The sequence below is a fragment of the Augochlora pura genome, chromosome 10, assembly GCF_028453695.1.
Source record: "Augochlora pura isolate Apur16 chromosome 10, APUR_v2.2.1, whole genome shotgun sequence".
Lineage (NCBI taxonomy): Eukaryota > Metazoa > Arthropoda > Insecta > Hymenoptera > Halictidae > Augochlora > Augochlora pura.
This window is the reverse complement of record NC_135781.1, coordinates 32,924,217-32,951,586: the sequence shown is the minus strand read 5'-3', so window position 1 is coordinate 32,951,586 and position 27,370 is coordinate 32,924,217. Positions and strand designations below refer to the sequence as shown.

At 46.3% G+C, this 27,370-nt stretch overlaps 1 protein-coding gene across 10 annotated transcripts in view; it reads left to right on the top strand.

The window, feature by feature from the left end:
- Positions 1-25,513, top strand: part of LOC144476619 (ELAV-like protein 1) — a 38,646-nt gene extending 13,133 nt beyond the window's left edge. For 3 of the 10 annotated variants that reach the window (XM_078193739.1, XM_078193741.1, XM_078193740.1), the window contains exons 2-8: positions 2,382-2,617; positions 7,113-7,216; positions 8,915-9,068; positions 11,644-11,682; positions 14,556-14,829; positions 19,123-19,164; positions 25,189-25,513. In XM_078193739.1, the coding sequence (XP_078049865.1) occupies positions 2,422-2,617; positions 7,113-7,216; positions 8,915-9,068; positions 11,644-11,682; positions 14,556-14,829; positions 19,123-19,164; positions 25,189-25,513 (1,134 nt within the window). In that variant the 5' untranslated portion in view covers positions 2,382-2,421. The remainder of the gene's footprint in view (positions 1-2,381; positions 2,618-7,112; positions 7,217-8,914; positions 9,069-11,643; positions 11,683-14,555; positions 14,830-19,122; positions 19,165-25,188) is intronic. The other 7 variants (XM_078193743.1, XM_078193744.1, XM_078193747.1 and 4 more) reach the window with 7 other exon arrangements.
- Positions 25,514-27,370: the final 1,857 nt, after the last annotated feature.

Genomic DNA, 27,370 nt, shown 5'->3' with positions numbered 1-27,370 from the left:
ACGAAATCTTTGGTGAATATAATTCCGTGAAATTGTAACACTTTGAACGCTATTTAAAGAACATTTAATTTATTTTATAATTCGTCAACGCGCGAGTACAATAAGAATAAACAAAACTCGGAACAAATTGAGGTATACACGCTGCAAAATAATTTACCATATATCTCTTCAATTTAGTAATATTTATATTCATAGTACAAAGTAGTATATGGGGGTAGAAAATATATTTGACACGATAAATGCAACGACCACCGTGCACGCTGCTAGCCGAACGTGTTAATTTGCTCGGAGGGGAATAGCGGAGATGTACGGACTAATGACAAAAAACGGGGGTAAGTCAAAGTCCTCGCGTGTTAAGGGTTGAGGAAGAGAGTCTCTTGAAGCTTGAACGAGAGTCCCCTTATTCTACTTAAATTATTCACGGCGATGCACGACGATGGCGCGAGACCTGGAAGGAAATTAATCGGCACCCGCCATCGCGACGTTTTAGCGTGTCTGTGCATCGCTGGCCGTTTCCACTTTGCCGCCGACGAATGTCTTAGCGAGATCCCACCACCAACATTCGACTTCGTTTCACTCCCCTAAGCTCCTCCGTGAATCTGCGCGGTACGGGTGCTCTGGTGGCACAGTTTTATTTATTTATGTATCGAACGTGTTCGGGGAGTCATTAAAGTATATTAAAGAATATTATATTGAAATATATTATATTATATTATATTAAGAAATAAGATATTAAGGTATATTATACTAAAGATATTATATTGAAACATGTTATATTATATTAAGAGATATATAAATGAACAAATTAGCAGAGGGAAGGTAGAACAGTGACGTTTCGAGTGACTTATCGCACCGGCAGGCATCGTTTCCGCATATAGAAAGCAATCGCGTGACGAAGCAGCGCGCGCGCGCGCGGCTCGGCAAGTGATCAAACGTTAATTACGAGAAAACAGTGGAAGTTCGCTGTGTTCTCCGGCGATAAGGGGGGGAGGATTGAAGAATCGCTTGTTTAATCCTGGGTAGCCGGTAACGAGCGGTTTCCACGCGTCCGATAAACGCCGAATTCTCATTGTTACCGCAACGACAGAAACACGGAATCGGTTTTTCCTCGCACGGTTTAATCGACGCGGCGTTTAGCTCGCCTGCTGAAACATTGTTTTCTGGGTCGGATGACCGTTGCCATCAACACGAAGGAAGTCCCGCGGCAACACGAATTCTTCTCCGATCGAACGGGATCGGCCGAAGAAGTGCTTCACAAATATTTTGTTTCGGCGATGGAAAAACTGGCTGTGTTGCCACGCGCGCGCGCGCGCGCTCGCTCGCCTCGTTCCTTCTGTACGGGATCGCAAAAACCATGGGATTATCCTCTTTCCACCTTTCGTACCTCGCCTATTGCCTTCTCTCTTTCGTCACTTGTACGGTTTCTTTCTTCTCGCGTCGCTCCAGACTTGTGCAACGACGAGCACCGTTGTTTTGGTTCGCGGGACGTTTTTTTACGTCCTTCGAACATCCTCTCGTCGCAACGGCGTTTACGCTGGAGATTCGACTGTATTAGGATTGTTTCGAATAAATATTTATTTGAGATAATTGTGGGATTGGGTGTCTTTTAGTCGGATATTTTATCCGAATTTTATTCGCTGTCGATTGTACTAGCTTCGAGTAGCGAATTACTCGGCATAAATCGTTCTATCTATTTAGTCGAATAATTCTCCTCCAAAGGATTTTCTATTCAAATAAGTTTTTATTTAAATTTGTCGAAAAGACAGATGCAGTAACATGAAGAAAAAAGTGAGACGATAAACTATGAAAAAGAACTTTGTGTTCTAGCATCTTGATGCGAATCAATTATTTTTCATACGAATTCCTGCACGAAGAAATATTTATTCGAATAAATTTTGCATCTAAATAAATCTGTATTCGATTAATAAAATTTATCCTAATAAATATTTATTCGACAGTATCCAACACTATTTTATTCGATTAAATCTCTATCTAGATAAATTTGTATTCGAACAATATTTCTTCGACAACATTAAATACCACTTCATTCGAATAAATTTCTATCTAGATAAATTTTTACACGGTCGAATATCGGTTCGATATTTCATTCATTAAATTACATTTTTGTTCCGCTGAATTAGGTGCTGCCACGCGCCTAATTGTAACCTGTTCGGCCCCGTTATCGAATTTAATTGAAATATTTGAAAAATGTGTTTGCAACTAGAACGTGCTGCCGAAATTTAGCGTGTTCAGTCTGTCCGCGTTTCTGCCGGCGTTGTATATTGCAGGGCAGAGAAGCCGGACAACGTCGCATTTCGTATACGGTTTTTTTTCCTCTTTTAGCACCGTAATACACGTTTGCCCGTTTCTGTCCGTTTCAGATTTCGTACGTAGTTAGAGAGGTGCCGGTAGGAGAGTGCAATGATGTCGAACGGAATGGACACGATCGTGCAACAAAACGGCGGCTCCACCCTCGGACAGGCCCCGCAGGAGGAGTCCAAGACGAATCTTATTGTAAATTACCTGCCCCAGAGCATGGCACAGGATGATATCCGCTCGCTATTCTCGAGTATCGGCGAGGTGGAGAGCTGCAAGCTGATCCGCGACAAACTCACTGGTAAGTCTTCTTTTACCTTCGTGCTACTCTTTTTAGGATCTTCTTCGCGAGTCGACTCGCCTCAAACCGAGTCAAAACCAGTCAAGAATCAAGTAAAATCGAGTTAAAAATCAAGTAAAATCGAGTCAATAATTCAGTAAAATCGAGTCAGTAATTAAGTAAAATTGAGTCACGTCGAGTTAAATCTATAAATTCTATTAGATCTATTAGATATAAATCTATAAAATTTATTAGATAAATCTAGTCGAATCTAGTCAAATCACATTACTCGTGGAAACAGACTTCACTAATTCCATTAATTTAATTCAATTACCGATGAAAAAATCGTTTTATCACAAGCAAAAATATTACACTAAAAAACGAAAATAAAAATTGCATAAAATAAAATATCGTTTATGAAACTTGGTGAAAATAATTACCAAGCAGTAACACAACAAGCTCTAGCCCCATCTATCTCGTGTTATCTATAATCGGCTGTTTCATCAGCGAATCAATACTTATCGCGAGCATCGGCGTTCGAAGTTGATTTATCCCGTCTCCGTTGGACCGGCCGGTCGTCCCTTCGACCCTCGCCCCCTACGTTCGCCGTTGGGGCATCACAGCTGTTAGGGTATCGGTCGGATCTGTAGTCGCGCGAGAGAGCCGTCTCTCGAAAGCTCGACGCCCGTGTGCCGACGAAATTGATGGACACGGGAGAATCGGCCCGTTCTGCCAATGGACACCTGTCGATGCCAGATGTCGGGGTGCTGTGCGCGTGTGTGTCGCTGTCACTCCCGCGTCGACGTCGCTCCACGGAAATCATGTGATTTCGTAAATGTCCGTGTCGACGCGGTTTTTAACGGCGACGCTCGATCGCGGCGCGCAATTGAATCGACGGGGAGGAGAATTGGTAAACGATGTTGCGCGAACGAGAAAGAAGAGGATTGGAAAAGGAAAAGAAAAAGAAAAGAAAGGGAATAGAAAAAAATAAAATAAAAAGGAAAAGACAAAGACTGAGGAAAAGAAAGAAAGAAAGAAATGATGAGAATAAAAGGAATAAGGAGAAGAAAAAGAATGGAAATAAATAATGAAAATATAAGGAATAAGGAGAAGAGAAAAAGGAAAATATTGAAAATATAGAAAACAAGGAAAGGAAAAGGGAGAAAAATAAACAACGAAAAGATGAGCTCCAATAAAAAAAAAAAAAAGCAGAAAATAGAATGTAGAGAACGAGAGATGATCGCGTCTAAGGCAGGGTCTGTTAGGTTAGCCTTACCGACGAGTCCCGCTAGCAGACCCGGGGACGAAACGCTTCGAACCATTTCAAATCGAATTCCAGCGCGGACAGTGTCGCGCGCGCAGAACAATGAAACTGCCGAGAAAGCGAGAGCTACGCTAATCGAAACTAAACTGCGGAAGCACAAGCCTGACACGGTAACAAACACGCACCAAGGACACAACGAGCACGAATCTGTAGATCGAGGAGAAGAAAAAAAAGAACTAAACAAATCCCTCGTAGGAACGGAAGAAGACGCACAAGTTCGTCGGAAGATCCATGCAATCCTAGACGCAGGAAGGGACGGGGTGAGGCCGATGGGGAACCGTTTCCAAGGAACGGGAACCATTCGGCTAAATACCGTGAACGAGGAATTTAACATCGAAATTCAGAAGCCATCGCGCCGATCGGATTTCTTGACATCCAATTACCATGATAAAGCAATAAGCAAGGAATCGACTGATCGGTGAATCACGCGTCTAAGGCAGGGTCTGCTAGGTTCGCCTTACTGAGGAGTCCCGGCCAGCAGACCCGGGGACGAAACGCGATTATCGATTGTGAACGTTCTTTTCCTTTCTTTTCTACGATATGGAGAGCCTGCATCGTTTACCATTGCTCCTGAATTTCTGAGACGATCGGAAACGAAAGGCGTCGTTTTTCTCGATTGCATAAAGACTGCTGAAACGGCTGCTGGATGTTACGGTAAAATAAATAAATTAATCGATTACATAATTATTAGATTAGACCCAATTTCAAAGACACAAGGTTCGGCAGTGCTTTTTTAACTCCGGCCATTGTCTTTTCGTATGCTGCTTTTTTCTTTCGCAGACTCCTACTTGTTAACTTTTGCTACTCGGCTCTCTTCTCTGTTCGACGACAGTCATTACTAGACTATGGATTTTAGACACGTAGAGATAGATAGAAAAATACTGAAAATATTTAAAGAATTTCACAATATCGTTGCACTATTTTCCACCGATTTTTTGGTTTAAAACGAAAAGAGCAAATTCATCGTAAAAATAAATAATAATATTGCAATATAAATAAATAAATAAATAAATAAATATATAAATAAATAAAACAACGTGTAACATCGTTCTTCTGCACCGCGTGAGGCTTTATCGAGCTGGAACGTTGCGTTCATGCGCGTAAGGTTGACGGCGTGTAACGCAACGGAGGATTGCGCAACGTTGTGTACGTTCTACGAGCTTTTTCACCGGGCTACGCGGGGTCCAGCGACTCGCAGAGAGAGAGAGAGAGAGAGAGAGAGAGAGAGAGAGAGAGAGAGAGGCAGAGATTGAGATACAGAAAGATATGGAGAAGAAGAAGAGAGAGAGAGAGAGAAAAGGAAAGAGAGAAGAAGAGGTACAGAGGCAGAGAGAGAGAGAGAGCGACAGAACAAGAGAGAGAAATAGAGCAAGAGAGAGGGGGAGAGATAAAGAGACATAAGAAAAGAGAAATACAGAAAAGCAAAGAAATAGGAGAAAAAAGGCTCTCTCCTTTTTCGTCGTAATCCTGGGCGCGAACGCCGCCGGCGAAAATTCCCAGCGGCTCTAAACACGGAGCGAAAGAGACCGACGAATAGAGGAAGAGAGAGAGAGAGGGGCGCGCACGTGCTCGCGAACGTCGCGACGCTATTTCTAGCGGGCGAGTAGCGGGGGCGTCGTTTCGTTTGGTTTCAGGCATCGCCGCTCTTTATATTCGACCTCGCCGTCGAGCCGCGAGATCTCAGGGCCGTACAACCGTGTTCGCTGTACCAACACCGAGGAGACGTTCTTTCGGCTGCGGATGAATGGAGGATCGGCAGCGCCGCGGTGCCATCGAGTACTCGCGGTGTCCCAATATTCGCGGCCGAAAGCGCGGCCGGTAGAAATCGTCCCGGAACTGTGGAATTCACATTCGCGCCGAAGTTCTACGGAGACTCGTCTTTTCACGCGGGATTCCGGTTGCGTCGGACACGTCGGAACGTCCTGTGTACGCCGGCGCTCGTTCCTCTTCGCGAAATGGTCACGAGAGAGGCCCGAAGTGGGGGGTTGAATGAAGAATGCTGAAAATCAAAGGCATTTTGACAGGACCGAGACAGAGCGATGCGGCTCTCTTTACCTTGACGCGTTCAGTGCCGACAATCGACCACCTAAAATCTCTACATAATTAAAGCAATTTATTTAATTAAAGCGAAACTAGAAAGTTAATGTTTATGATAGGGAGTTGCATTAGAACTCTTTCACATTTGACTTGATACATAGATTTATTTTTAAATTAATCATAGCATTTAAAGTTTATTTATTCACATTTTACCCCACGTGCTTGAACTATTACATTTTATTATACACAAGCATTCGATACTATAGCATTCGTATCAATGACAGCGAATGTTTAGAATAAGGTAATTGAAGAACGTTTATAATAAGGGAAATAGAAGAATGTTTAGAAATGTGTAGAATACGTGAAAATAGAGAGTATGGACATTATTCAACCTTGAGCGTTCTCTTTTTATTTTAACGCAAGTTTTTCATTCAGTTCCACTGTGCGGCACGCGCAGACTGTCGACAAACATTGCCGTCTTCAAGGGTGCTCGCTGCGAACAGCGATTTCAGTGCTCGATCTTCTAGTAAACTCGGTCGAAATCGCCGCGTTCCCGCGGGTCTGTTTGTTAATCTAGCGAGCTGATAGAAGAGCTCGACACATTCGGCCACCGGTCATTATTTATACCGGCCGTAAGTGCGCGTTTACGGTGTTTACACGTGTATTCTTCTTGCCGTTCCTCTTTGAACATACGTATATTCGTATGATTCGAAGCGAGGAGAAAAATACGAGCAAGGTGTACAGGTATACAAGTATATAATTATATAGGTATATAGATATATATGTATGTAATAAATATAACAGAGAAATTTTATTAGTCCTAAAATTGCCAAAAAATAAAATAAAAATAACAGAAGGGAATTATAACCACGGCAAATTAAAATTATAAATTGACATGTAGGTATACAGGTATGCAAGTTTATAGGTATACATATAGGTATGTAATAAATATAACAGAGAGATTTTATTAGACCTAAAATTGCCAAAAAATAAAATAAAAATAACAGAAGGGAATTATAAGTAACGCAAATTAATATTATAAATTCACATTAATAAAGGGTCTAGAGTAATTCGTAATTCGTCGCGCGCGTTCTCAATAGCTCGCGATTCAATAAACCGCGATCCTGATCGTTTCTCCGTGCTTATGTGTTACAGGACAGAGCCTGGGCTATGGTTTCGTCAACTATCATCGGCCGGAGGACGCCGAGAAGGCGATCAACACGCTCAACGGCCTTCGTCTGCAGAATAAAACGATCAAGGTACGTGACACGCTTTTCCTACCGTCTGCGATCGCATAAAACGTTTCTGCGATCTTCGTGAAACTCCCAGAGTTTCTGCAGGAATTGGCTCCGATTCCGTGGTTTGCGCAACACTGTAACGCGCGCCGCGAACGTTTTCGATCCGACGCTAACGATTATCCGAAATAATTCCGGGGGATGCGCGTCCTGGACGCAACGCGGCGCGCGCGCGCGCGCGCGGGGGTTACGGGTCGCAATAATAGAAACAGCTTGGCGCTGGCACAGCGATATTTAACCGGGCGCGCGATTTTCGTGACAGTTATCGCACCTTCGCGGAAAAGAGTTGTCCGAGAATGTTGGTCGCGTGGCCAAACGCCTCGGCGAATATTGGCAGAAGGGGTCGGCTTCGCGTTTCAGCATGTTTAAAGGCGAAACGTTTGATAATCGACCGAGGCCGACACGTCGTTTCTATTTCTAAAGCGGACGTTAACGCGCGCGATTCCCTCCGATTATTGACCGATACTTACCGAAGCCGTCGCGCGAATAAATTTATCGCAAATAAATCCTGCGACCGATTCCGAACCGAATAGGGATAATTTGTTCGTAACGCGCCAATCTAATTCCGTCCACCTGTACGTCCCGGTCCGTCCATTACGGACCGATTCTACTCGACCGCTTATTGCCAACTGTTTCTACCTCGAAATAGACGACGCGCGTCGCCTCGAATAAATACAATTTCAAGTGCACCGTCGCGATCGGATAAAGACGGACACGGAACCGCGATCGTTTGGAATTGTTAGCGTATGAAAGAAACGGCCGGCAACGCCGTGTCCCGCGTTATTGACCGTTTCTACTCGATCGTGCCAGTACAAACGTGGCGAACAATGCTGCCCGGCCGTGCCCCATTCAAGGCAGTTTCTACTGGGAAACGTGGGCGGGTACGTGCAAGCTCATGGAAACGGTATTATTCGGTGTGTCCATTGCTGGACGTTCTCTACTGGTACGATACAGTCGCCGCGCGCTATCTGTTCCCTATCGATTTGTCTCCCACTAGCGAATTCGTATCAAATCGGCGCCGTGGCGAGCAAACAACACCCTATTGTGCTCTGCCAATGTCTATAATCGGGAACCGCGCAACACCAACTGATCGATAACGGGGCAACGGCGCGGCCAAATCGCGTTCGACTTCCGCAGGATCTCTCGTCGTTTAATAATCGGAGACTGATGGCGCCTATTGTGCTGGTATTTTTCGGCGACCTCTGTGAAATACCATATAATAATAATAATAATAATAATAGCCCACATGTAGATATATATAGATAATAAAAAATTATAAGTGTACATACCGGTGCGATGTTTAACACGTCCGTCGCCGCGTCGCCCATATCTGGGTGACATTAATTTCTGACCAATTTTGAAAATTGATTTTTATTGCAATATACTCGAGCTAAATATGAACTTTTTAGTTTTCTTTTTTAATTAATTAAATTGCTTTAATTATGCGGGGATTTTAGTAATGTCTAATTGTCGCGCGACGAACGTGTTAAATTATTTCGGTGAATCAGTCTCTGATAAATAATTGCCGCGTCCCCCCGACGCCTGTAACAAAGGCACCGGGCAAGAAGAACAATCATTTTGTTATTCCGTCCGGGGCATATAAGTTGCGATAGCGAATGGGCAAAAGGCCGGTGGTGACGATAATTGATGCGTCTGCCTTAGGTATCGTACGCAAGACCGAGCAGCGAGGCGATCAAAGGCGCGAACCTTTACGTGAGCGGTCTGCCGAAGAACATGACGCAACAAGACCTGGAGAATCTGTTCAGCTCGTACGGCAGAATCATCACGTCGCGGATACTCTGCGACAACATCACCGGTAAGTTGTTGCACCCGGCTTCCGCGAGGCCGTCGTTGCCGGGGGCACGTCGGTGCACGTGTGAAAGATCAGCACGGGATCCGTACGGGATCGCACGCCGTGGACAGCGGGTGTGTTGAGAAAACCCCCCCTCGTCGACGCTCGCACAGCTAAAAATCCGTGTGTTATACGGTTCCTTCTCGGAGAGAGAGGGAGCCGTGTCGAAACCGATGGTTAACCGGAACCGGCTTTCTCCGAGGGCCGAGACAAAAAAAAAAACAAAAAAAAAAGAACCGAGAAATACCGAGAAAAATATCAAGAACAACGCAAGACGAATACACAGTCGGCAACCCATAAGATGGCTGAGAGAGAGTCGATTTAAGAAAGAACACACACGCACAGGTGGCTTCGAGTAGATCGGGGACCGTGTGCGAGTCGGACAGACGCGCGCACGAGAGTTCCGCGCGAGGAGAGAGGCGCGCGGAGAGAGACCCACCCGTCCGATCGAGGGATCGAGATACAAGAGTAGGCCATGGGGTTTCCCAGGTACCCGACGCTTTCCACGCTCCTTCAACGCTTCCGATCCTCCAAGCCCTCCCGGTCGGTGTTCTCTCCTTTTCCCCTTTCCTGTCCGTTCCATCGATTCTTAAAAGATCGGCGAGAGTTCGCGCGATTTCGAGCGAGAGCGAGACCCTCTCGTTCATCTTCCGATCGCTTCCTCCTCCTCCCCCGATCTCACACGCCTCATGGTCTAAATATTCCCCGGTTCGTCGCCGTTCTCCACGTTCGCCGACGCTTCTTTCTGTTTTGTTTTTTCTCCGGTCGGTTCCTCCCCGCCCACCCGCGGTCACCGTTCTCCTCATTTTTTCAGAATATATTTGTCTCTATCAGTTCGCCACGATGTTTTTCAGTGTTCTCTCGTTCTTCTTTTTTGTTTATGTTTTTGTTCGCTTTGTTTTGCCACAGTGATCCAACAGAGCGCGGGCCCCTCGATATCTCCAGTTTCTCGTTTCAGTTTTCCGTTTTCTCAGTTTCCGACACACACGTCTCACCCCCCACCACTCTTTTGTGTCTCTTTGCGTTCCACCACCCACCACCCCCCGCCCCCGATCGTTCTTGGATCGCACCGAAACTCAACATACAAACCGCACACGCTTTCTCTTTTCTACCCCACCCCCACCCCACACCCGCCGCCGCTCTATCTGTTGGTTTCCCCGTGCGCGCGCGTTCACGGAAACGATTTTCGACAATCTAAAAAATTCTTGCCTACCTTGAAGCAACGAGGAGAGCAAACAGCGTAAAAACTAACTGAAGGAATCGCTCGCCCCTTATTCTGATCAAGCTTCTTTTCGTTCATGGTAAACCCGCCCCCCCCCCCCCTCACGGTTACTTATCGCCGTCTTCTATTGTCCTCCCCGGCAGCGTTCGATGGACCGAACTTCTCGCGACCAGCGATGGAAATATCGATGGTGTTCGAGCGATTCGATGCCGAAATACTTGACACATTAGCGACGGGTTTGCGAGAGCCCCCTTTTTTTGTTTTACGCATTTCCATTGGATTTATTTGAACGCGTTCAGTGTCGGCAGTCGACCATTAAAATCTCCTCGTACATAAAGCAATTTAATTAATTGAAGCGAAACGAAAACATTCATATTTATCGGAAGGGGTGGCAACAGAACTCTTTCGCATCCGAAATATTCTGGTCAGATTCACTTTGTTCGAATATATATTGTAACGAAAATGAATTTTCAAGATTGGTCGGAAATTAGTGTCACCCATGTTCGGGTGACGCGGCGCTCGACGTGTTAAAACAATTGTCCAAAAATTTCTTTTAGAGACACGCATGTTTATGGAATTCTATATCATAGAAATCACCCGTCCTTTAGAAGAGTTTTAATCAAAATTCCCCGTCGCTAATGTGTTAAGAGCAGAGTTTGATTGCAGTGATTGTCGATGTAACATCGAACCAATACTCTATCGAATCTGACTTTCCTCGATACTTTCCAAAAGTATACTCGTCCGATGCTTCAAATATTGTCACTTATCGCAAGAAACGAGTTAGAATTCTTTCTCGTAGAAGCACCAATGTCGATGTTTCATTAGAATTCAGTATTGGATCGAGGTTTATCGACTGGTATCGATAAGCATCGACGCGGCATCATTCTCATCGCGGCGACTCTTTTCTTTTCTCTGTCTCATTCTCACTTTCGCCTCGAGCCTCTTCAACGTCGTTTTCACGTCGTTCCTCGACGACGATCGTTGAAGAGGTTCTCCCCGTTTTGATGCGGATCATCGAATCGCGAGATCGAACGACGCGCGGTGGAGGAAAAGTTACACACACATTTACCGAGCCGTTCGTTCATTTCCGTTCGCATCTCCGCGTTCCGTTTCCGCGGTTTCGCCCGTCACGCGGCGACTCTCATTTCCGCGTCACCCGTTGATTTTCCCCCCCTTCTGAATTCTTCCGTTGCGTCCGCCATTTTTTCGCACACCCCCCCCGTTCCGTCGTCGAATCAGGGGCGAGCGACTCGCGTCATGCTTTTACCAGCCAGAGTTGAATTTTAACGTGATATGATTTTTTCCGTTTCTGTTTAGTACGACAGTTTGTGACCGGCAGCGGAGACTATTTGCCCGGTACGTAACTCATACAACTCTTTTTTCTTTCACCCCTAATTACGCCCACGTCGAGACAAAGGCAGCCGTTTATCTCGCTCACTTTTTTGCTTTTGTTGCTATGTTTCTCTCTATCTGTCTCTTACATTTCTCATACTCTATCTTTCTCTGTCTATATATCTATCTATTATCTATTTATCTATCAAAAAATCTATCTATCTATCTATCTATCTTTCTATCTATCTATCTGTCTGTCTGTATATCTCTCTTCATTCTTTCGTCACTGGTTCGCGTTTTCATTTGTTCGCCCGCGATCACAGCGAACGTGTCTCGAACGTTCCGCGCGCTCTGTTCACCGTGGACGACGAGTTAACTCGTCGAGCTGTCGTCGTTTACGCTGCTTTTACGAAAAAGATGACGCGGAGAGACGACGACTAACTCGCCGGCCGATGCACAGACCGCGCGAGCGCGCGCGCGCACGGCCCGTCGAAAAAAAAGAGCGCGAACGAGTGCCAGTGGGGGAATCTGTTTTGTTTTCCAGGGCACGACGAACACTGTCGGCCGAAAGTACGCGATATCGCTTGACGCGCGCAGAGATTGCTCGCTGTGAACCATATAGCGCAGAGCCGGTTGTCGCGTTGGTGCGCCCGTCGCCCCGTTGAAAAGCGGTGTTCCGAGAGCCCAGAGCACAGACACGGCGAGCGTGTTTTTGCGGAACAGCGCGAGAAACGAGAACTTTCGGCGGCCACTGTGTGTGCCCCGTCCACGTCGATCTATTTTTCTTTCAGTTGTTGTTCTTGTTCTTATATATACATATATATATATATGGTTACGGCTGCATTTGTCAAACGACGACAGACCACCCAGACGTTACTCCTTCCGTGCGCCGTTTTTGTTTCTTTACGCTTATTCGTCGTCCGTTATGATTTTGCGACCGTGCTCCCGATTCTTTTCGTTTCCTTTTTATGCCGCGCGTCGCCGACTCGTTCAGCTATACGCCGGTAAAAATCAAGAGAAAAAACCGTGTATAATGTATATAAATATATATGATGTCGTCTATATGTCTCTATGTACGCGATGGCGAGTATGTAGCGAATGAACGATCAACAGAAACTACGCGGGGAGATCGGTCGAACGGGCGTTAGAACGCCCGCCTAGCTCTCGAGAACACGAAATCGGTGTAAAGAAACGAATTCTGCGCGGACCGAGCAAACTCGTTCGAAGTCGACAGCCGCTGATCCAGGCATGGTCCCACTTGCACAGCTACTGATAGAAACGTGCCCATTGATGATCATGCCTGACCGTGATCGGCCGCGATTGTTGTCTCGCGGAACGATCGTGGCGCAAACACGCACACACGATCCAGGTCCCGTAACAGGGAGAGGCATCGTCACCGATCGTCGCTGTCCGAGACAACCGGCCGGAGTTGTCTTTATCGTTCACGCTGTACGCAGCTTCCTCGAACCGGCGATCTTGCCCGAAATCGTGGACATTGATGATGATGATGATAATAACCTGGTGATTATTGCCTTTTAGTTTTAGGCAACGTTCGACAATTTGACGAATTGTCGCGTCGAATGGAACGTAACACGCGCGACGACGGCGATGATAAATTCGATATTGTTGTGAACATCACAGTCCACGATCACGGGCAAAATCGCCTCTACGAGCCGCCTCGCAGATTTAAATCGTCGAAGCGATTTAATCGGGGCCGCAAGGAGAGCTTGGACTGGTTCCATCCTCGGACTATTCCTTACGATAGTCTCTGCCGTCCGAACGGCGGCGAAGAGAAGATTATTGGATTTCAGGGGACCCCCAAAGTCTCCGACGGTGCTCGCAAGGGGCGACGACGGCCTGTTCCGTTCATTCGAGTTTCAAAAGCGTGGAACCAGCCCCGTCCAGCCCTCGTCTGTTCGAGGGTGCTGTGCTCGCGTCACGGATCACCGGTCGCCGAGCACAATTTTTAATTACTCGCCGCGTAACCGATCCGATTTTTTGGTCAACTAATCATTGGAGAGAACACCCCCCGGGCGGATAGACCAGTGGTCCGTGAACAGCCCGAAATAATTCTACCGGGAGAAACGCGATTACTCCGACGCGGTGGGATCGCTGTCGAGAATAAAGCTGCGCGAGTATCTGTGGTTCGTCGATGACTGCATCGACGCCCTGTCGAGAATCTAATGAAACTGCTGATTCGAGGAGGACGAGCGCGTCTTCCTTTGTTCCACCGTTCTCGTCGACGGTGGCCACGAAATTCGGACAACGCGCTCCTTGTCGAGGACAAGCGTTTCGATTCTTTGTATAAAATTTTTATTAGAGTAAATCATGCGGATCACTTTATTTCACCCCTTAATGCACAGTTTTCTTTCTCAACCGACCAAAAGTCAATCTTTTTATGTAAAAGAGCAATATGGTCTTGGCAAAAGAATTAAGAAAATATGAAAATAATCAAAATTTTTATTCGAATTTTGGATTTCGATCCACGTTACAGAAAAGTGCCGATTATTGCAATGTTACGCGTACGTTGTACCTTGCAATCCCGTGTAAATTCGATTATATTTGAGCGTGAAAAATTATACAAAACGCCGCTCGAATTATCTCGAGCGTACAAGTTAAGGGGTTAAATCATACAACGATGCATTTATATGAAAAGCATTGTAACGATCCCTTCCTTAATATAATTTTTATTAGATCCCATGGGCTTTTGTAGTCGAATCTACCTCGTCCGAAGTCAGATTTGATTCGTTTCAATCGGACTATAGATTGCGCGCAGCAACACAGCGATCCACCCGCGGTTATGTCGGGTAGAGCAAAGACAGCGTGAACGATAAGGGAGCCGACGATCGTATAGAACGTAGGATTAAGGCAAGAAGATGGATATATGGAATAATCAGAACCGATTCCGACAGGATTGTCGAAGGGGGTCGGTTTCATAAGGTTCGACCAGCGGGTCGAGGCCGAGAAGGCGATCCAAGAATTAAACGGTACCATTCCGAAGGGCTCGTCCGAGCCGATCACCGTCAAGTTCGCCAACAATCCGAGCAACAACAACAAGGCGATACCGCCGTTGACCGCCTATCTTGCACCGCAGGCGACCAGACGATTCGGCGGCCCGATCCACCATCCAACCGGCCGCTTCAGGTACATTCCACTGTCGCCACTATCCAGGTACCTACTCGCCTCTACTCGCTCTACCCAGAAATCTCTCTCTCTCTCTCTCTCTCTCTCTTTTTTCTTCATCTTTTTCTTTCTCTCTTTCTCTCTCGCTCTCGTTCTATCACTCTTACTCTGTCTTCATCTTTCTAAGTTTCTCCGACTTCATCTTTCTAAGTTAATCTGTCTTCATCTTTCTAAGTTTCTCCGACTTCATCTTTCTAAGTTAATCTGTCTTCATCTTTCTAAGTTTCCCTGTCTTCATCTTTCTAAGTTTATCTGACTTCATCTTTCTAAGTTTCTCCGACTTCATCATTCTAAGTTTCTCCGACTTCTAATCTGATACTTCTTTTCTATTCTTTTCTATTCTTTTTCTGTTCCGTTTCTTCCTTTCTTCCGGTCACACCTTGTTTTCTCTTTCTCCAGTTCTCTAATCGATTCTGTCTGTCTCTCTCTCTCTCTCTCTCTTTTTCTGTCGATTGCTTTCTCGGTTCCATCAACAACCGGTCGGATCACCGTCGGAACAGCGTTACACCGTGGCTGATCGATCGATCGGTGCTCTTTGAGTTTTCATTGATCTTTTTTTTTACCGTTCGACCGGATTCGACGCGCACCGACTAGATGCCCGGCTAGATCGATTGATCGATCGAGATTCTTTCCGTTCAACCCTTCTTTCTCGCGGAATCACCGTTTCGGTTACCAAGGTGCAACGCAGGCTCCTTAAGGAGCCCTGTAGCCCGTGTCGATCGATGTTGTACGATGATCTGCTTGGCTTCTCTTCCGTGATTTTGTAGAACTGCGATTCGTGTAATAATTACAGTTTAAACGATTAGTAGACGAATTTGGTGATAAAATTATATTGAAACGCGACGCGATGGATTTAATGAAGAACGTTGGATGCAGCGTAAGCAAAGGCCAATCGACGCGTTGACTGCCAAGGCGATATCTAAAAGAAACATTTATTTGACAAGGTAGCAATGGAAGAGACAAGATTCATTGTAGTTCAAGATTTATTCGAGACGCGGAACAATTTTAATTTACTCAATAAATTTTACTAAAAATCGTGTTCCGTCGCGCTACGATTTATTTCGCAGCTACGTTGATCAGCCTTCGTTCGTTACTAATAAAATCCTATATCAGTCGGAAAATTTATATCTACAATAATAAATAGACTCTACATACCGATCGCTAAAATACAAATAAAGAAAGAAAAACAAAACAAATGACGGAGTAAAAAATAATAAAAAATTAGATATATAAATATGACCGTCGCGGCAGTCAAAGCGTTGGTCTAATCCATAAATTAACACCCCGGAAAATTGTTAGAGCTAACGCGCGTCTGTTTGGTAATGTTTCGAGAATCGGCGCGGGAATTCGATCGGAGCGACGTGGTTTCATTGAATCGAGGCGAAGCGGGGGGAACCGATATAATCGATCGCGAGAGGAAAGGGGCGCGTCGGCATAGAAATTGCGGCGGAAAACGATGCGGGCCGGACAGGTGCAACAGTCGGGAGAAGCCCTTCAATGGAAACACGAGGAGGATCGATGCCTCCGATAATATCGAGCGCGCGCGCGCGTGTGTGTTTTGTCAGGAGCGCGGAGAGGAGGCCGGTGTGTGACCACGCGCGCGCGTTGTCAGGCGCCGGGCACAAAACTGCGGCCGATCCGTGCCGGCGATACCGCGCGCGGAGAAATCGCGGAACAATTCCGGCCGCGCCGCGACCCGACGCGAGACACCAGACCTGGTTCGCTTTATTTTTAACCCCGCGACCATGTTTCGCCAGTCGATACCTCGACGGTCTGACCTTTCTTCGTTGTGTCGGCGAGTCCAAGGCCGTTCTTCTCGATTCGCTGTGTTTCCCGTTTCGTTTGATTCGCCAAGCAGCCTGTCCCAATTAAATAGAACGCGCCAGATCCGCGGTAGATAGACACGTTCGTCATTTTCTCTCGTCTCGTCGTCGACGATCGATGGCAGAAATGCTACGGATATTTCGCCCGTTGCGTCGAGTCGAGTTTCTAAAGTTTCATTGACACGCTTTATACTGTGCGTGAGGTACTAGTACCGGTATTAAAAAGATGAACCTTTTTTCACTAGGGAACATTTAATATCTACAAAGCTGATAATAAGATCGTGTTAAGAAGTATTTAATGAGAATTTGTAGGATTTCGCAGAGAAATTGAAATGAAAATTAAATTCTCAGGGAAAAGTATTAACAATGGGACGCTCGAAATTTTGTGCCATTTATGTGATCCGTAACTTTCGGAATCCTCTCAAAAAATCCAGATTGACGTATCTCTAATTAATACGATCGATAATTGTATAATTTTTCATTCATTTTTTAAATGGTCTGACAAGTCTCATCTACGCAACACCACTTCGAAATAGCCTGTGCACACCTGTCGATCGTGTCCCATCACGTGTTCTCTCTCTCTCTCCTTTCCAATCGGCTTCTCTCCCCTTCTCTCATCTTCTCTCCTCTCGTCGCATCTTCTCTCGTAGCCAGCATCGAGTGGTGTAGAAGCTGTCCGCTAAACTAGATACTGTGTTAGACCTGTGAATCTGTGCCCTTAGACGAGTGGTAGATGCTGCAAAAGACCGACCCTCGTCGCTGCTCCGCAGACGCGACGAGCCACGCCCACGCGAGCTCGTTCTCCCGATTCTGAAACCGCAGCAGCCCCGTTTCGCCGCATCGTTCCCGGCCGAATTAGGCGAACCTCGATCGTTTTTCTTTTCCCGCGTCAACGAGTCGCGCCGGGAAACGAGAGAATTGAGAATTAACGAAGCCGGTGGGTATCGTGCCGCTTGTCCAAGGTCGAGAGATTCAGTCCGTAGAACAGCTTTAGAGCCTGGCCTTGGTCGCTCGAGTATCACCGACGAGATCTCCTAACCGAGTTAATTCCGAATGAATTTTCAGATTCGCGGTTTCAGATTCGCGGTTTCAGATTCCCGGATTATTTTTTAATCGACCGAGCCAAGTACCCTATACATCGCCGAGTATAAAACGAGGTAACAATTTAGTTGGATAGCGCGCAGTGTAAATTATATCAGAAAATTTGTGAATCGCAGAAAAGATTAACGTTGCCGCTGTAAAAGTTTGCCTTTCGAATTCTTCTATTTTTACAATTGTATTTACCAAAGATGGTATGTTTCCTATTTTGAGAGATGGGGATATTTATCTAAGGGATACTTTTGAGGTTAAGAAATCACACTGAGTTAGGTATATCAGGTCTTTGGAATAGCTGTTCACGGGAAATCGTTAGGCCGAGACTAGAAAAGTGGGCGCCTCCATCGTTCGCGCTGCAAGTAGAACAGGTCGGCCATGGTCGGACATCCAGAGTCAAGCTTCGCGACGAGCCTAATAATACAAACGATGCTTTCTTCGATGTCTTTCGAATATCATGCACGTTCTATAACACTTAGCGATCCCTTAACTTTCGAATAATTTATAATCAAATAATTTAAGATAAAAGAAAGATAGTTTGCAATGGGAACAGAGTCGGATATCGATTACGCGTGCCGTTTAAAAGCGATCTGTCTGGACCGTAAAAATCCGCCGCGTTTCCGTCGGATCAGAGAATCAGCCAAACGAATTCCCGACGATCGGCAAGCGGCTAGAGCCGGATGAGAAGAAGAAGAAGGATCGTGAAATCGATCGAGTCGACGAAGCAGAACGATGTTGTTTCGACGGAAAGTAGGGCCAAGCTGCGCTTCGCTTTCGCTTCTCGCCTCTTTGAATCGCCTCTCTTAATCGCCTCTTTTCATACGCCATTCTCAGCCACTTGTATCATCTCCCCCGTCGAACCACTTTCCTGTACCCGAGTGAAACGGCGTCGACAACGGTGGCTAATACCGGTTCGATTTTCCGTCAAGTTCAACCGATTTCGTCAGTTTCGTCTCTTCCATCGTTTCTCTCTCTTTCTCTCTCTCTCTCTCTCTCTCTCTCTCTCTCTCTCTCTGTCTCTCTGTCTCTCTATCTCTACTTTTCTCTGCGTTTCTATTCTACTTTTTCTGTTCACTATCTGTTCTCCTTCTCTCTGTTTCTCTCTGTCTCTCGTGCACTGTTTCCGGCTTCTTTACCATAAGAAAAAAAGAAAACGGAGAGGCACCGTTGATGGTAGACGGGAGATAAAGATGTAGCGAAAAAAAGGAAAAAAAAAAGAAAAGATAAAATGAAAAGAGTCATTGCTCTTGCGGAAGCACGAGGCAGCGCGACCGAACACTCTAAATCACATCCCGACACCTTCATTCGCTCTCGTTTCCCCGGAGTATCTCTCTTCTTACGTTGTTCTTTTTGTGTTTTGTTTTAGCACTGGCAAGGCCATGCTTGCCATTAACAAAGGCTTACAGAGGTCAGTATTTTTTTCGTTACTACCGCCTTTTTACGACCCCCCTCCCCCCTCCGTTCTTCGTAACCGGCTCTGTTTAATTTCTCTCCGCCATGCCTTGTCCAGGCAGAGACCCCCCACCCCCGGTATCCCTTCGTTTCTATTTCACCGTTTCCGATTGTATATTCGTTCGTTCGTTTCTCCGTTCTTGTTCTCGGTGTGGCTTCGTTCTTTACGATCCTCTACCCGGCCCCGTTGAAAATTTCATACGGAAGACCGCTTTTATCCGGGACCACCGAGAATCATCTGACAAAGCTTTCCTCCTTTTCTCAGTTTCGAGTAACAGAAACTGTTTCCATATTCTTCTGTATGAAATTTTTAGGGACCCTCCTCTCTCTGTCTCTGTCTTTTGCCTCGCGCTCTTCTGGTACCTTTCTCCTCTCCGATTCTGTTTTCCTTACATTTTAAGCTCCCTCGTGCTCTTCTCCTTCTTCATCTTTTTCTTGTCTTCCTGTCTACTAGATTTTTCTCCCTATTTTATCTATTTTACCTCGTATCTCTCGAGCTCTTCTCCTCCACTGATTTATTACTCTGTTTCTATATTTTTAATATTCTCTCCCAGATTTTTCCTTCCGTTTTGTTTCGACTCCACTTTATATTCCTCATCGTTCTACCATCTTCGTTCTACTTTATTACACCTTTTCTTTCCTTGGAACTGATATCCCGTCTCCGCATTCTGTCCCCACGTCGACCTACTTTCCTCCTCCGTCTGTCATCTCGCAATGTTTTACATTCTTCCGCTGCATTTTCCATTTCATTGTTCGGCCTTTTCCCTCTCGGTCGTCCTCCAGCTCGAAACCACGGACACACACTTCTTTCTCGTTGCCTGCGTCCTCTTTCTCTCGCTTCTCTCGCTTTTCTACCTTCTCTCTCGCTTTTCTACCTTCTCTCGCTTTTCTACCTTCTCTCTCGCTTTTCTACCTTCTCTCTCGCTCGCTCGCTCGCTTCCTCGTCTCTCTCTTCTCTGTTCCCCCTTTCTCGTGCTCTCTCACCTGCGAAACGCTTCTCCACCCAGAACAAACGTCACCCAGCATCGTCTCACAACGGTTTCACCTCTCTCGAATCGACGTACTCGAGCGCAAAATGTAGATTGCGGCGCGATTGGAACGCGGCACGGAAAGGGCGAGTTATGCTAATTTGTCGCGCGCAAACGGACCGGAAACACGCGGACGTAATTTTGTTTGGAGCTTATTCGGTTTCGAGGAAGATCGAAATCTCGGTTGAAGGAAATTATTTCTGAATGATCAAACAATGCCGTGAGTTTTACGAGTCGATTCACCGAACTTTTCGATTCGGTTTTTCGGAAACTCTGCGAGTCGATTCTGTGAAATTTGGAATAAAATCCTCTGAATTTCGCGATTCGAATCCTCTGAATTTTACGATCCAATCCTGCAAATTTTACGATTAAATCCTGCGAATTTTGCGATTCGATCCTCTGAATTTTACGATTAAATCCTGCGAATTTCGCGATTCGATCCTCTGAATTACGCGACGCAATCCACCGAAATCCCCGATTCGATTCTCGAATTGAACAAAAGCATCGAACGTCGAACGATTTTCCAGACGACCACGCCTTTATTTTCCACGAGGCGAAAGCATCGAGCGCCTTCGTCATCCAATCGACGCTCTCGCATCGGGTCCTTTTTCTCCTCCACAAGGATATCCTTTTTCAGATCGCATAATTTGATTTTCTTCATTCTTCACCTCTCTCTCTCTCTCTCTCTTTCTTCTTCTACTTCTTCTTCTTCTTCTTTTTTCCGTTTCTTACAGTTTCATCGTTTTGGTTCTTCGCTCTTTCTCTGTGTCTGTCTCTACTTTTTCTCTCTATCTATTTTCGTTTCCATTTGTCTCTAAACCGGTCGTGTTCGATTCGGGGACCGTGCACCCGCGACGAATCCGCTCTCCACGATTCTACGCCCATATCCCCCGTTGTGATCACCGTCGATCTTCGAATCGAGAGGAATGGAAGACTTAACCGCACGATCAGCTTTCTTTCCACCTGTTCGCACCTGACGATGTACAGGGTGCTTGCGATTTCTTTCTGTCCACTGCTCGGTTCGTAAAACTCTTTCATTTATACCTTGTCGTCCGACACTCTGTACGTGCATCGAAGTACAAGCAAGGAATAAATTTTATTGATTTATTTATTTGGTGAACACGACAAGAAAATGCTTTACGTACTGTAAGAAAGTGGTAATTATTCCATTAATAATTAGTGGAGCTAGAATAAGATTTTTGACTCGCGAATAATAATCGGGAGAAAATTACGAAAGAATTTTCGAATGTAGTTTGAGCAATAATTGGTTTGTTTTATAATATTTCGATTACCTGATTAATTATGCGACGATGCATATAATTGATATCGTGGATGTGAAATAGAAGCGAAGCACTCTGTACAGAAGTGATCGGTACGCGATTCACGATCAATGGCCCGCATCAATGATAACTGTTATATATAACTATTGTTATGTAATATAACTGTTACATATAAATATTATAACTGTTTTATACAACTGCTATGTATGATGAATATTATGTATAACTATTATAATATATAAGATGTTATATATAACCATTATATTATATAAGTGTTATATATAACCATTATATTATATAAGTGTTATATATAACCATTAAACTTTGTCATTGTTATATATAACCGTTATACATAATTATTTTATTCATAACCGTTGTATAAAACTCCATGTAGAGCAGCTTGTGTCTGTCACTGTTGCGTCGTTCACATGTTCACCACGAGCCGTCGTTTAGCATAGTGCCGAGATATGTCCTAGGTGCACGATCCCCCACCCTCGCAACAGAGCAATCACGTGAACTTTGCCGAGCCATAGAGAGTACACTTGTCGTTGGTGCACACGTACTACAAGAGACAATTGCACCCGAATGCAGTTCTGAAAGAATGCACCGTCACGTCAGTTCCCCTCGTTTACGAACCGAACGATTACTATCGCATTTGCTGAAGGAGCTGGGCAAACAATTTTCCTCAAAAACAATATCGAAGTCGTTCCACGAATATTAATACGAATATTAGTACAAATATTAGTACGAATATTAGTACGAATATTAATACGAATATTAAATCATATTAAAACAAATATTAATTCGTATTAAAACGAATATTAAATCGTATTAAAACGAATATTAATACGAATATTAAATCGTATTAAAATGAACACTAATAACTGCATTTTGGTCAGCCTCTTGTCCGAAATTTTCGCAATGAACTCAGTCAGCTCTGAAAGGGTTGAATCCGTAAGAAAATATTACTGTAGTTATTTTCTCATCGAGTCTGCAATGTTTCAACATGAAATTAATTATCGAAATTCCACTGTATTTGTTGAGACAATAACTGGCGGCAATTGGCTATCCAGTAAAGGGTTAAAAACATCCCCAATCTCTTACTTCGGACATTTGACGTATCTCAGAGGTCTGATCTGCCCAGTTCCGTTCGCAACTATAGTAAACGCGTCAAACTGATAGCATCGATTACGAGATATTAGATTGGAAACTATGAAACGGGCGCCGCAGCTAAGCACAGCCCGAACAAAAACGCCCGTTTCATAGTTTCCAACCTAATAAATTGGGTAGAAGTCGTGTTTTTCCAATATATCAGGTTGGAAACTATGAAACGGGCGCCGCTACTGAGCAAAGACTAACCAAAAACGCCCGTTTCATAGTTTCCAATCTAATAAATTGGATAGAAGTCGTGTTTTTCCAATATATTAGGTTGGAAACTATGAAACGGACGCCGCTACTGAGCAAAGACTAACCAAAAACGCCCGTTTCATGGTTTCCAAGCTAATAGAACGGTATAAAATGATAGAAGAGCAAAAGTGCACCCCTAACGCGACACAGTGGCCTTTCCGTAACAAGTCTCCCCCCATTCTCTTCTTGAATCGCAGCAATTTGCGAGAACTCTCATCGGTCGTCCATCGAGACATATCCTCCGGAGATAAACGTAGAGGCAGAGAGAAAAAGAGAGAGAGCAAGAGAGAGAGAGAGAGAGAAAGCAAGATAGAGAGCGAGAGAAAGAGTATTCAATGGCGGACCAAAAGTAACACGGAGAGGAGACTTTCGTGTTAGGGGTTGAGTGCTGAAACAACGTCCGAAAAAACGCGTGAAAAAAAGAAATACGAGAAGAATGCATTTGTCGCACAATGGCGCGGTGGTTGTAATCACGATGCAAACGAAACCAGCGGGGACGGTTCTCGACGAAATCTGCACGATCTACGCAGCGCAGCCGCGCCCTCTCGATTGCATCGCGATCACATCCGCGCGCGGATTCTCGCGTCGTCCGACGACCGCGCGCAATCACAACCGAACCCCCCCTGGTCCTCCAAACACCCCCCCACCTCCCGACACTGTACTGAACACTTACTGAAATGTGCCCTGTTTTAACGCGGCTTGTGACGTCAAGTAGGTACGTAGATACATTTTTTAACGATCTGTAAATACGCCGCGGCGTGTCTCGATCATTGCATGCCGTTTTATGAAACGAAGCCAGCGCATGCGACTCCGGTTGCGTTCTCTACTCATATCTTTCATTCTGTCATTCTTGCCATTCTGTCATTCTTTCATTCTATCGTCCGTCTAGCCCCCGCCCCGGCGCCGTCGTTGCTCGAAACCGCGGAGAGCGGTTTTCGACTCCGTTCCCCGGGAACCCGCGGACGCCGGCGAGGGCCCTTTTCCTTTGCTTCTTTTCTGTTCCTTCCGATTTCTTGGTTTCTATTTATTTCTTTCTGGTGTCCGTCAGAACGAGGCAGTAGCGTTTTACTTTGTTTCATCGTTAAGTAGATATGGCAAGCAGCCGCGCGAATATACGCGTTCTTAACACGTTCGCATCGGGAATTCACGTTTTAAAAAGAAAAAACGTTGCCGTCGATTCGATATCGTTGTATATTGAAATATCCTCGCGTTGCTGAAATGCTCCGATTTATATGAAAATTTAAGGAAAACTAGCCCGATGCGAATGCGTTGACACGTTCCGTGCCGAGCTGTGTTCTGTCGATTTTTCGTTCCGGTCAATCGACGCTTTAAAAATCGATATATTATTTTTATTTATTGAGTATCATTCGGTGTAACCACCGAGTGGTACACGTGGCACCGATTGCGTTAACGCGACCGGAAGACCAACAAATTTCTCTCGGCGTCCTGCCACGCCTAAGAAACGTGTTCAAGTTTTCTTGGAAAAGGTCGTCGGCCGTGGTCGTCGCGCGAAACAGCTCGGCAGAGTCGGAACGACACACAGTTGACAGTTTCTTTCGCCACGCTTGTCTCTGTGAACATTGATAGTACACTCTCAGCGTGGTTTGCAACGTCTCTTCAAATTTCTGTCGCGCGGAAGTTCCGTCACGCTGCGCGTCGTCTGTTTAAACGCGAGACGCGTGTTCCGTTTGTTTCTCGAGTCGTTGGCGTCGGTCTCTTTGACGACGACGCGCGATTAGGGCATCGCTTTGCTCGAAGAGATGTTGCAACAACGTCGGCAACGGTCGACAGGGAGTTCTACCGTAGCATTTCTTCCACGATTTCACGCGATTTGGAAGTTTAACCCTTTGCACTCGACCGTGCCATTGGAAATGAGTTGGGTCACGCTTCGAAAGAATTGTCACGCTATTTAATTGAGCGTTTTACATTGAGCGCCGACAATTGATCATTAAAATCTCCACGTAGCTGAAGCAATTTAATTAATTAGAGCGAAACTAGAGAATTGATATTATGCTTAACTCGAAACAAATCGTGTAAAAATTGAAATAACGTAGCTCGAAAGAAACAATAAGTCTTGGTACTTTCGTTGAAATAACTCCGAGTGCAAAGGGTTAAATGTTAAAGGAAACGATAGCTCTCCCCGTCGATCGGCTCCAAGTAGTTTGGAACCGTGCCGTTGTCAGGCCCCTACGGGCCTCGAATCAGGCCCGCGGCGCGATGCCACGGCTTGGGGAGCGTTTTCACGGATCGCCTCCGCTGTTTCAGGTACAGCCCGCTGGCAGGTGATCTCCTGGCGAACTCGATGCTACCGGGGAACGCGATGAACGGTTCCGGCTGGTGCATCTTCGTCTACAATCTGGCGCCGGAGACCGAGGAGAACGTGCTGTGGCAGTTGTTCGGTCCGTTCGGCGCCGTCCAATCGGTCAAAGTGATCCGGGACCTGCAGACGAACAAGTGCAAGGGTTTCGGTTTCGTGACGATGACCAACTACGAGGAGGCGGTGGTCGCTATCCAGAGCCTGAACGGTTACACGCTCGGTAACCGCGTGCTCCAGGTCAGCTTCAAGACGAACAAGAGCAAGGCGGCGTAGGGCATGGAACATCTGCAACCCTTCATTACGATACCACTGATGCAACAACTGGATCAACAGCACCACCACCACAACAACCAACAGCAGCAACAACAACAACAACAGCAGCAGCAGCAGCAACAACAATCGCAACACAACCACCACCAACACCAACCGAAACAACAATCGGAGAAGGAGGAGAATCGCGAGCATCAGCAGTCGTCGAGAGGCGGCGGCGGCGGCGGCGATGGTGGTACCACAGTGATCGCGGCGACCAGCGCGAACACGGTCAAGGGGACGAGCACCGTCTCGACCGCCGCCCCGGTGGCCGTCAAGGTGTCCCGGTCGTACGCGTACGCTTGCCAGAGGAAGATGAACCATTACTATCACCTCCAGCCGCAGAAGCAGTACCGCGTGATCGGCCGCTTCCTCGCCGACTACAAACGAGACGAGAGGAACCTAGCCAGTTCCTCGAACGCCATCGCCAACTCCACCGCCCCGAACAGCCCGAAACGCAAACTGGACCGCGAGAACCACAACGCCGACCCGCTTCACTCCGACTAAGAGAACACGCTCCGTGTTCGTTCTTCGACACGGGGGCGCGAGAGCCGGTGTTCATTCTTCGACACGGGGCCGCGAGCCGGTGTTCTTCTTCGGCCCGGTCTTGCAAAACACGATCCGCGAGCCGATCTCCCACGGAACCGGTCCGTCGGAGTCCGAGACACGGTTCGTCCTCTTCTTCTTGGCTGTTGGCGGATATGTCCGGCGGCGGCGGCGGCGGCGGCGGCGCCTACAGCCAGCTTAAACCAAAGATTTACAGGGAGTGCGTCAATGCGCTGTAGCGTGCGAGGCTGAGATATACCAAAAAGAGAAAAAATGAGAGAAAAATAATAGCGTGTGCGCGTGCGTGTGTGCTGAACGATCGGAAGAGGTGTGCAGAGAAGAGGATGGATGATGGAAGAGTGGCGGGGTCGCGTGGCGCGGAGCCGAGTTCGATAGTCCGACTGGTCTCGATTTCGGGGAAGGAGCAATTGTTCAATTTTAGTTACGCTCACTTCTCTCTGACTCTCTCTCATTCGCTCTCTCTCTCTCTCCCTCTCTTTCTGTCTCTCTCCTTCTCTTTCTACCCTCTCTTTCTCATTTCTTCCCGTCCTTCGGAAAACGCTCGAAGAAACCCGAGACAAACCGGGCAGGCTCGCGTGACCAATGTCTGCCTCCCTCGCCCTGCCCTCTCTTTCTCTCTCTCTCTCTCACTCTCATTCTGTCTCTCTTTTTGTACATACATATCGATGATTTATGTATATGTACCCGGTGGTGAGGGCCACACGGTGCGCACACGGCCCGTGAAATCGATGAAACTGCGCGGGGAAAAAACCTCGTGGTCGTCGCGGCGGAGGGAGAGGCAGGGGAGGGGAGGGGGCTGGCAGAAGGGAGATAGGATCTTTGGGCACGCGACCCGCTTCCGGTTCTTTGCCTCGCGATCGAACCAACGGCACGTCGCCGCGCTCGGAAACACAGAACTGTCTGAGTCCTGAAGTAAAGCAATCGATCCACGAGAGAGAGAGGAGAGAGAGGATAGAGAGAGAGAGAGAGAGAGAGAAAGAGAGGGAGAGAATATACTCAGAGCCAGAGAAAGCCAAAAAGTGCTCGGGTTCTCGCGAACGTGTTTGCCAAAGATTGTAGAACCAGTCCGCGAAAGCCATTAGAAACAAGAGCAGCGTTTACTCGATCTGTTTCGCTTGAAAAGGGAGAGGATAGAGGAAACGAGCCGTAGCGAGCGCCCGAGACCGTTTGTTGAAAATTCTAAAAGGCTGCCAACAGCGAAGACGCCCAGCGTTTTCGCGATCGATTGGCCTCGAAGAGAGAGAGAGAGAGAGA